Source organism: Megascapheus bottae, chromosome 24, assembly GCF_031878675.1.
Source record: "Megascapheus bottae isolate mThoBot1 chromosome 24, mThoBot2.hap1, whole genome shotgun sequence".
NCBI classification, from domain to species: Eukaryota; Metazoa; Chordata; class Mammalia; order Rodentia; family Geomyidae; genus Megascapheus; species Megascapheus bottae.
The window spans coordinates 4,274,452-4,285,463 of NC_143532.1; the positions used below are offsets into that span (position 1 = coordinate 4,274,452).

The 11,012-nt window shown below is 50.4% G+C and overlaps 1 protein-coding gene across 2 annotated transcripts; it reads right to left on the reverse strand.

Annotated features, from left to right (window-relative positions):
• Positions 1-1,048: 1,048 nt before the first annotated feature.
• Atmin (ATM interactor) lies at positions 1,049-8,997 on the reverse strand. Of its 2 annotated transcripts, none has more exons than XM_090357234.1 (4): positions 8,671-8,997; positions 4,816-4,941; positions 3,731-3,930; positions 1,049-3,039 (listed from the first exon to the last, which is right to left on the reverse strand). In XM_090357234.1, exons 1-4 carry the CDS (start codon positions 8,995-8,997, stop codon positions 1,233-1,235), a joined length of 2,460 nt encoding a protein of 819 aa, XP_090213360.1. In that variant the 3' UTR covers positions 1,049-1,232. The 2 variants fall into 2 exon arrangements, with proteins under 2 accessions (XP_090213360.1, XP_090213361.1); XM_090357235.1 differs by lacking the exon at positions 8,671-8,997 and adding an exon at positions 7,780-7,870.
• Between the last annotated feature and the right edge of the window lie 2,015 nt (positions 8,998-11,012).

The window sequence follows — 11,012 nt, forward strand, 5'->3', positions numbered from 1 at the left end:
AGATACCCAGACAGCGTCTGCTGCAGACATGGCTGCTGGCTGGCAGGCAGAAAATCGTACATCTGGTCACTGTGGTCTTTTCCATCCATGGTGGTCGGCAAACAAAATTTTTGTGGGTCATGGGTCTTGAACTTGGGGGCCCTACCCTTGAGCCACAGCATCACTAACTGGAGATAAGAGTTTCATGTTTTCTTAGTACTGGGCTGGCTTTGAATCGAGATCCTCAGATCTCAGCCTCCAGTGTAGCTAGGATTATAGGCGCGAGCCACTGTGCCCAGCTGAAAATGTTTTAAAAGTAGAGCACAGGGGCTGGGAATGTAGCTTAGTGGTAGAGTGCTTGCCTAGCATGCATGAAGCCCTCAGTTCAATTCCTCATAAACAGAAAACACCAGAAGTGGTGCCATGGCTCAAGTGGTAGGGTGGCAGCCTTGAGCAAAAGCAGCTCAGGGACAGTGCCCTGGCCCTTAGTTAAAGCCCCAGGACTGGCAAAAACCTAAAAACCCCAAACGAAGCATAACCCACAAAAGTAGAGCACATTCCAGGATAAGCCAAGGGCCCTGATTTCAGAGTTGGTTCCTGTGGTTCCGAAGCCTTACTCTTGCCAAGAGGGTGGCTATCTGTACTACGTATTGCTGCTCGTGTGCTATTCAGTACCTGCAGCAGCGGGCCTCCTGTGAGGACAGATGGTGCGTTTGTCCTGGCAGTGGGAATAGCTCATGGGAGAAGGGACAGTGACCACATGAAATCTTGCAAAAGTTCAAGATTAAATTGTGGTTTTCCTTGGTGTGTGCAAGTCAGAAGAGATAGCAAAGAAGACAAGGCTGTGACAGTGGCAGTCTCCAAATGCAGAAGCACTGGTGAGGGCGTTGTGGCAGTTTATGGGTGCATTAGGAAGGCCCGAGGAGCTTATGCCCCAGTACCTCTCAAGCCTAGCTTCAGCTAGAAGGCTGTATGGGTTTTAAAATCCAGGCCTGAAATATAGTTTTGTTTTTGTTTTTAAGATGGAAAGACAAGCTGTGAAAGAGCAAATGTAGGTAACACAAAAACATTTTTAAACCAACATCTTACACTTTATAATACACTCACAATTATACACAGATTTTCTGTTGACAAGTACAAAAGGCAGAGAGAGGAGAATAAATAGTCGCAGTCACTACATTCCATAGTCAGCATTGTCTTGTGTCTTGTTGGTCAGCATGGAGTCGTCAGTGCCATCCAGGATGGATTCCTCCTCAGAAGTTGGAGACTGCGCTCAGCTCAGCACACGTCTGGGTTTCCACAGAGCTAAACTGAGACTCCATTGTGTTCCAGGCCAAATCGGCCATGAGAAAGTCGTTCATTGCTGTCTGAGTCTCGTTGCTGGTGAAGAACAAGCTCCCCAGGGCTTCCAAGCCAGAACTCATGGTCTGTGTCTCCGCACTGCTCAACTGGACCTTGCTCTCTGGAGCAGGCATGGGTCTGGCTGCCGAGGGTCCTTCAGTCTGGGTCTCTGTGTCGGAGGAGTCAGTGCTCATGGAGAAGCTGGAGTGTTTCAGGAGGCTCCCTAGGGGCAGGTGAGGACCACTGTCTAAGAAGAAGTTCAAGTCAGTCTGTGTCTGCGTGTCAAACATCTCTAGGCCTAAAAAGTTCGAACTCCCCCTGCAGCTGTAGGGCTGAGGAGAGGGGTCTGCGAGCAGGAAGTCGGTCTGGGTTTCTATGTCCAGTGATTCCAAGACTGGTTCAGGGTTCATGGTGCTCAGTTCACTCTCTTCAGTTTGAGTCTGGATATTTGAGGCTGAAAAGAACTCTTCAATATCGAAATCGATGCCAGGATTTGGAGTTGGGCCGGAGGGAAGCTGGGCATCAGGTCCAGGATTTGAGTCAGACAAAAGACTGCGGTTATCCAGCGTCTGACCAGGCAGGTTACTTGACCAGATGTTTTCCAAGTCACTTAGTAAATCTATGGTTTGGGTCTGGTTATCTGTCATGTTCTGTGCGGGGAGCATACTGCTCTGCTCACTGAAGCTGAGCATGGATTCAGACCTCTCAATGTCTTGATTTAAAGTCTTGGGATCATTCTGAGGTAGCAAACTCTGAGTCACCGTCTCTGCCACTAAACTGCTGCTTATTACGTTGTCTGTGGGAACACTGTAGGGTGGGTGCACACTCCCAAAAATGCCTCCGCACACGCCAGCATGGTCCATGGGGACCTGGGCAGGTACAGGATTTTGCATGCCACTGGTTTGGGTTTCTCTGGAGATCCCGCCTGGCGGGAAACAGGCATCTATGAAAGCTTCAGTCTGAGCAGCTGTGGACGAAGTTCCCTTGGGGCTGGGCAGGAGTGTCTGGGTGTGAACGCTGATGGGAAGGGACACTTGAGAATCAAAAGACAGATCGGTCTGAGAACAGGACGACACGGAGGAGTCAGGGCCAAGCCACCGAGCAGAAGACAGCAGGTCTGGTGAGGCACAGGACAGGTCTGTCTGTACGTTGGTTGAAGAAATGCTGTTCTTCTGACCTGTATTCTCTAGTTCTTGTAAAGAATTCGATGGACTTTTACCCAAGTTCACTTGAACACCTGTACTAATTGGCTCAACAACAGGACTGACAATTTTTGAAAGAGGTAGGGTCTCCTTCAGAGAGCAAGTGTCTGAGTCCAGGCCAAGGATCAGGGTTCCCACAGACAAGGGCACCAAGTGTACTGCCCCCGTCGCAGAGCCCTGATCCACACCCAGCACCACAGGCTGGCCCGAAGACTCCGCTGTGGGCACAAAGACTGGCACGGGAGAAAACTGCATGACCGGAAGTTTAACCAGAGCCACTCTGGGCTTCGGCAAAAGCAACTTTTGGGGATTTCTTGGAAGTGCTGAGATATTCTGCTTCCTGGTACTGGAACCACAAGAATCTTCAAAAGAGGCGACCAGTTTTATTTCTGAAGTTCTGAGTTCTTGGGCATCTGTTTGAGGAGTTGATTGGTTGTTTAATGGTTCAATCGTCTTATTGGACAATTTCTGGTTTTGCAGGTAGTTTTCCATTTTCCTTTTTTTACTAGGTGGATCCCTGAAAGAACAACAAAAAGCAAAACACTCAAAAACTTCACTTCCCAAATGCTATTTCCCACATTAAAGGTCAGTTGCCTGCCAGAGAAGCATCATCATTCCAGGCAACAAGTGGGCCTGTCATTTTGGGTGGATGTTCTGGATATCCAAACCTTTTTAGGTTGTAGGCATAAGAACCCAACTTCGATCTTTAAGCATATGGAAGCTAAAAAGATTCACATGTAATACAAACTTATCATTCCCACACCAGAGAGTTATTACACAAATATAAACCTGACCTTTAAAATAAAGATTCATGATGAAATCCTTCAGCAACCTAGTAGAAGATGCAGGAAGTTGAGATTTTCAAATGGGAATAAGTAAGCCCTCAGAGGGCTGGCAAAAGGAAAAAGAGGAAAAACAGTGTCAGGACTCCAGAACCAAGTCTGGGCATGGAAGAACCTTGTCGTCCCAGAGCTCCAGAGCCTGAGGAAGGAAGAGGGAGAGTTTGGGTCTCAAGAAAATGAACACTGAAACCCAGGCATGGCTCTTCTGTTATGGCTGCTGTGTTTGCCGTGGCTTCCTTCCCCACAGCCACATGTTTTCTCCATGATTCCCTTTCTTCCCTGTGCTGTCACCGTTGGCTCTCCAGGAAGACTCACAGGAAACTCTCCACAGCACACATCTGCGTGGCCTGTTTCTTTGCGCTTTACCTGTGTTCTGCAGGGATCTCATGGCCAGTTCGGTAGATGTGAGACTGCAGTGCTGTCCTGCTGGCATAGGGGCAGCCACATGTGCACTGGAAGGTCTTGCCGCAGTCCTCTGCGTGTCTCTTCAAGTCCCACTCAGTGCCATATGAGTTACTGCACTTGCTGCACTTATGCTTCTTCTCAGCATGCATCTTCATAAAGTGCTGCAGAGAACCGGATGCAGAGGAATGAGATAGTACCCCTCCCCCCAACAACCTCTGCTCAGGGAAGCGCACGGCAGCCCAGAGCTAAAGAATATGAAAACAGGCAAATTGCAAATTACATGTCTCTTTTTTTTCCCCATGCCAGTGGTAAAACTTGAACTCAGGACCTATGCACTTTCCTTTAGCTTTTTGCTCAAGGCTAGCACACTGACACTTGAGTCACAGCTTCCCTTTGAACTTTTTGGTGATTAACTGGGAGAAAAAGTCTCATGGATTTTCCTGCCTAATGTGGCTTTGAACTAAGATCCTCAGATCTCAGCCTCCTGAGTAGCTTGGGTTACAGGAATGAATCACCAGTGCTTAGCTCACATCCCTATTCTTATGAATGACTTTGACTTCATGCAAAAAGTCAGAAGATGTCTTGCAACCCACCCACGACACCTAACATTCAGACTCTGATTTATAAGAAAGAGCCAAAAGGTAAAAACTGATGTGTGTGAGTTAATCTCAGGACAGCCTTGGCAGACCTGGGGAAATGTTGCAAACAATAGCTTTTCCAGTCTTGAGTTCCTCTTTCCCTAGAGGCTGGGACCTTTCCTTTTAAGAGAGCTGCTGCTAAACTCTTCTTCCCTCAGATCCTCCTACCCAGAGCACAGCCTCCCGGGAGCATCATGTCCCCCAGGGGCACAGTGGCTCTGCCTCTGCCCTCTGCCCTTGGAGGCAGCATCACACCAGAGAGGTTTCCGCTCTGCTGATCTATGGCTCTCCTACTCAAGCCTGTGACTTCCCAGGAGCTTGCACTAGGTGCCATGTGCCCTTCCTTGGCACCACACCACACCCATGTGGGCACCATCTTCGGACCAGGATATTAAGAAAGGCAAATACCTGTTTAACAAGAGAAAACTGAGAAAACGGCCGGTCGGGACCTCTAGGACATCCTTCAATCGGACAACAGTAGAATTTTGGTACGGTTTTCAAGTCCTTTCTTATCGTTGGGTTTACTATGCCATCCTGTAATTGGAAAATTATGCAATTGTTTTCAAAACCAATAGAACGGGTTGGCAGCAGAGAGAAAATGATAACTGAAAATGGGCACAGGGGTTCTTTTTTAGGGGATGAAAATGCTCTAATTGGATTACAGTTGTACACGTCTGTAAACTTAAAGTCTATGTTTTCTTTTAAAATCTTACTCTTCTCTAATACTTTAAAACTCCCTTTAAACCTAAAAAATCATGAGCCTGGGGCCAGGAGTTCGGCCTAGTGGTAGAATGCTTGCCTAGCATACACAAAGATCTGGGTTCAATTCCTTGGTACCACGTACATAGAAAAAACCGGAAGTAGTGCTATGGCTCAAGAGGTAGAGCTCTAGCTTTGGTGCTCAGGCGCTGAGCTTAAGCCCAGGGCCTGGCGTGGGGGAGTCATGTGTCCTTGAATTGCAGCTGGTTGTAGTTTGCATGTAGAATCGCTGTTACCACCTTAAGATTTGGAACTTTCCTGACCCTCTCTTTGGATATCCCAGAGCCTCCAGCATTGCAGGCTACTGCTCTACCAACACCCTCGACCCACTTCAAATCCTTTTCCTTGAAAAAAAAAAAAGGAAGATTTTTTTTTTTTTTTGCTTTTGAGGTAAGGTCCTGCCAACATAATCAAGGCTGGCCTTGAACCTGAGATTCTCCTGACACTGACTCCAGAGTAGCTGGGATCATAGGCACGTGCCCACAATCCTTGGTTTCATGAGTCAACATTTTAAGTGACTAAATCTGCAAAAGTGAAAACAAGTTGTGAAGGTCTGAGCATTGCAAAGATCATAGAAATGAAAGAAGATGAAGAAAAGTGTACACACAAAAGAAGGAAAAGGAGAATGCACTTGAAGAAAAGAGAGAAGGTAAGAAGAAAAGATCGTTTGTGTCTAGCCCTTGACAGTCTTCATGGAGAGCAGCAGCAGGAAGAAAACCCCTGGCTACAGCTTCTTCTAAACTGAAAACCACTCTACACTGAGTGGTTTTGTACAGAGAAACTTGAAGCTTTCCTTTTTTATTTTCTGACCAATCATTGAAAGCATACCTCTGGATTGTACACAATAAAAAAATTCTCTAAGCCATATATTAAAATTGTAAATGTGGTTTGTGGTTCTGTCTCCTTGGCTTTTTTTTTTTTTTTTGGCTAGTCTTGGGGCTTGAACGCAAGGCTTGTGTACTGTCCTTGAGCTTTCTCAGTGCTAGAGCTCCACCACTTGAGCCACATCACCACTTCTGGCTTTTTCTGTTTGTGGTACTTAGGAATGGAATCCAGGGCTTCGTGCATGCTAGGCAAGCACTCTACCACTAGGCCAAACTCCCGCTCCTGCCCTGCTGGCTTTTTTCTAATGCAAGGGACAAAACAATCCTGAGCAGGCACAGCCTCTGGACTCCCTCTTCCTTTCTCTGGTAGTCTGACTCCCCTGTCACAACTTCAGCGCTCCCACTTCCCCATATGGCACACTTGCAGACAAGGCTGGGTTAAGACAGCTCCAGATCTCCTTACGTGACATGCCTTAAAAACCCACATAAAGCCAAAAGCAGCAAATATTCTTCAGCTTACAATCTGATTCCCTGCTATTACTCATCACCTTTCGGAAGGGCTGGCTCTTACATGTAAGAAGGGAGCCTTTGGGTGGGGTGTCTTATGAAAATATTAGAAAAAAGCAACCCATAGGGAAGAAAAGATGATCCTAGTCTGGAAGATATACAAACAGGAAAGAAATGAGAATTATGTAAGTAGCTATAATGAAGACAATGAAAATTTCCACTGAGTATAAGTCAGAGCAGCTTCAGGGTAGAAAGAGAGGGTGGGGGCAGTTGACTGACTGAGACCCTCAAATCCTAGGAGCTTCTGGGCTACACCTCTCTCTCCTCTCCAGCCCTAATGCTTTGAGAACCTCACGTGTGGGTAATGAGGTGTGAGCTGAAGAACTGGGTTGTAACAGGCTGAGCAGGGTCACCCCATCACACAGGTATGGCTGCACCTGTCACTCAGTGACTAAAATGGACCTGCTTTCTTTCTCCCAAGGCAGCAGATATGCCCAGGGGCCACTGGCACTGTAGTTGGAAAGGCAGAGAGCTAGAAAGCATTTCTGAGGGAGGCTTCCTCAACAGCTGAAAAGAGGCTATGCCCCAGTGATAGAGGCAGAAATCTCTGGAAAGCCGATCAGAACTCAACATTGTCAATCTATGAGAAAGGGTTCTCAAGCATTCCAGGTTGAAAAGGGAATAACCACAACTGGAAACAATGACTTTGTAGAGCTTTTAGGCAAGGGAGGCCACAGATGCTGTGAGATGCAGAGTCCAAGTGATGATCTGACTGCCAAAATCTGTACTGATCGCAAACACGCTCCTCATCTTCAGTCTATTCCATGTTCTCTGTTGGTCTTTGGTGGATTCCTGAACTTTTGATAGTTTAAACTACTCCCGCAGGGTAAGTGTATCTTTTTACTTAACAGACACATTACAGTTGAGACACATAGAGCATGTACCAGCCATACTAGAGAAAAGAATAACATAAATTGCTAATAAATGCTGACAGCTTTCTTTTGTGCTCAGAGATGTATTCTTATCTGTCTTATCAGGGCAGTACTGAAGATGGGCAAGGCTGCTGTATAGCAGCTACAGAGAACCAAGGGCTAAGGTTCTCCACAAATGAATGGTTCATCCACCCAGGTGAAGATACTCATTAAAATTTACTATGGAAGAGAAGTAGACGGAAGGCCAAGCCTAGAGGTGCCCTGCATACTGGAAGAAACTCCAGCCGGAGGAACGCAGCCTGGCTGCAGGGTCTTCCCCTGCACACCCACCACACCTGCTGTCCCCGCACCTTGAGCCCAGGTGCCCTTCCTCGCGGCACTTTCCCCCCAGCCCAGCCCGCGTCCTCAGTTTCTGCGGCTGTGGTGGGGGGACAGGATGCGGGGGGTTCATCAGAATGGTTCCAGAAGGTTTACCTGCAGGGCAGATGGAATGTCGCTCGGAACGTGACTTGGACAATCGAGTCAGGCCGGGGGCGACCCGTGACCTGCTCTCTGACACAGGTGACCAGGTCACTGCTGGCCCTGGACTCCAAGGGGTGGAAGGAAGCTCGTGATGGCTGAGGAATTGTGACCGACTGGTTTGGAGAAGTCCCTGCCCTTGGTTACGTAACTGCGCGGCGGGCGGGATGCTCTCACCACGCGCTCACCTCCCCGCTGCCCCCGAGCCTGGGTGACCGCGAACTGGTCACTGCAGGCGCTCCGAGCCGACCCAGCCCTGCAGCCGCGCTGCAGGACCTGCAGCCGGTGGGCGAGGCGCAGGCCGGGCCCGGGCGCATCCCCGCCCCGCCCCGCCGGGTGGCACCACCGGCTCCGCGGCCAGGACGTGGGACTGGCGGGGTGCGGCCCCCTCCCACCCGTCCCCTGCCAGAGCCCGGCTCCTTCCTCCTCTCCGCGGCCGCTCGCGTCTCCCACCCCGCCCGCCCACCCCCCGTCCCCGGCCCTCCGTCTGGCCCCCGGGCTGCCTGGCCCCAGCCCCCGGTCCCCGCTCCCCGGGCTGCCCAGCCCCGCGCCCCCCCCCCCCCCCCGGCGCTCCGCCTGGCCCCCGGGCTGCCTGGCCCCCGGGGCTGCCCGGCCCCGCGCCCCGCGCTCCCGCCTGCCCTAGCCCCCAGCCCCCGGTCCCCCGGCTCCCGGTCCCCGCTCCCCGCGCCCCGGCTCCGGGCGCCCGGCCGCGCCGCCCTCACCTGCAGGCGGTGGCTCTTGACCAGGTGCATGTTGAGCGCGGGGCTGTTGGGCAGGATCTTGCCGCAGCCGCGCACGGTGCACAGGATGTTGGTCCGCACGGCCCGCGACAGCTCGCTCACCGACGGCTGGATCAGCTCCCGGGCCGCGGGCTGCGGCGGCTGCCTCGCCGTCGAGGGTCGCGGGCGGCGGCCTCTCAGGCGCGGCCTCGGCGGTGCCCACGTGCCTGCGGCGGCGGCGGCGGCGGCTCCTCTCGCGGCCGCCGGGACAGCCGGGACCCCCGCCGCCGGAGCCGCGGAACCCGCCGCCGCCGCCTCCAAGGCCGCCATGGCTCCCGCAAGGCTGCCGGGGTTTCCCCCGCCCTCCAGGCCCCGCCCCCCGCGGCCACTTCCGGCAGGGGGCGGGGCCTCCGGGCTCATTAGCATCCGGCGGAACCGGGGGGGGGGGGCGGGTCCGCGGCGCCCCCTGCCGGCCGAGGATCCGCATCTCCACGGTGGGCTGGGAAAGGTCTGGCTCTCCTCCTCCTCTAGAGCTGGAAGCCAGGCAACGGTGGGGGAGGAAGAGGAGCCCCCCGAGGACCCAGGAATGAAGACCGCTCTCATTTCTATCCCCTCGCTGGGCAGAAAAAGAAATGAGGCTCAAAGTGGCAGACCAGAGGAAGGCGCTGTCAAAATGGGCCGGGTCAGTCCTCGAGCCAGACTGTCTAGAGCTCAGGTAGCTGGTGCACATGGGTCTAAGATTGCTGGGAAAAGGCAACAGGGATGGGGGCTGCAGAGAAATCAGAAATGAGTCCTTGGTCATGCCGTCCGCTTTGTAAGGACGTAGTAGGTCTTCAGCTATTACCCACTTTCGGAGACTTCCCTCAAGAGGGGGTTGACTCTCTTGACTGTAATTCTCTTAGCTTTGCATTTACTGTGGCAACCGTTGAAAGTGACTATCAAACACATAATGAATGAGATCTTGTCATCTTAAGGAGCCTTACTGAGGGCTACAGGATACTGAAGTGACAAGACCCTAGGCCGCATATCCATCCAGTATGTTTCTTGTTCAGACGAGGTCCAGGGAGAGCTGAGGATGCGAGAAACCCAGCCTGGGAACCTGCAGTGCCATGGCAGACCAAACCAACCATGCAGGAAACAATTACAGAGAAACCTGACCTAAACCATGCCTACCGTCAGGATGTTCACACCACTGACCAATCAGCAGGGAGATTGTTATAAGTGTCCAACCGTTCTACCTCAGATTACAACTAAACGCGAAATTCTACAGTCCATACACATTATGAAGTATCTAGTTCCTTTTCCCGACTGCATTAATACATTATGTCTACTAAGCCTCTTTGTCATCAGAAAATGATAAACCCGGGGCCGGGAGTTTGGCCTAGTGGTTAAAGTGCTTGCCTAGCATGAATGAAGACCCGGGTTCGGTTCCTCGGTACCACATACATAGAAAAAAGCCAGAAGTGGTGCTGAGGCTCAAGTGGTAGAGCTCTAGCCTTGAGAAAGTCCAAGGACAGTGCTCAGGCCCTGAGCTCAAGCCCAGGACTGGCAAAAAAAAAAAAAAAAGAAAGAAAATGATAAACCCTTCTTTCCCCCATCACGGGGCTTGAATTCAGGGCATGGGTGCTGTCCCTGAGCTTTTTGCTCAAGGATAGCACTCTATCCCTTTGAGCCACAGAACCACTTTTGGTTTTAAGAATTTTCCTACCTGGGCTAGCTTTGAACTGTAATCCTCAGATCTAATCCTCCTGAATGGCTAGGTTTACAAGCATAAGCCACCAGTGCCCAGCCTGATATAGCATGTACATACTACTTCCTTTTTAACTATCTGTTTTCACAAACCAATGTTTTCTTCTCTGTGTCAGTCATTGGCAAGCTCCATGTGTGTTTAGTCTTCTGGCAACATATCTTTTAGATTTAATGTGTTCTCCTGTTCTATTTCTGTGGTCTTTGTCATCCAGATTTTCTAATTTTTAAAATTAGTTTTCCTTTTATAACCCTAAATCCTCTCTGGAACAAGATAGAAAATAGAAACTTAAAAGATTTTCATCAAGAGTGGCTTATGTTCCAGGGCTGGGTGCAGTAAGCTCCCTCTCAGCTATGTGGGAAGTAGAGATGGATGGGTCAAGATTTGAGACCAGCCTCCCTTCCCCAACAACAACAACAAAAAATTGGGTTAGTGAGACCCTGTATCAAAAAAATGAATTGAATATCGTGTTTAATAGCTGTAATCCCTGATATGTGGGAAACATAAGTAGTAGCATGACTTTGGTCAAACCTTGGTACTACAAAAGGGGAAAACGGAGTCACTGATACATTATTTTTTCATTATCTTTATTCACAAA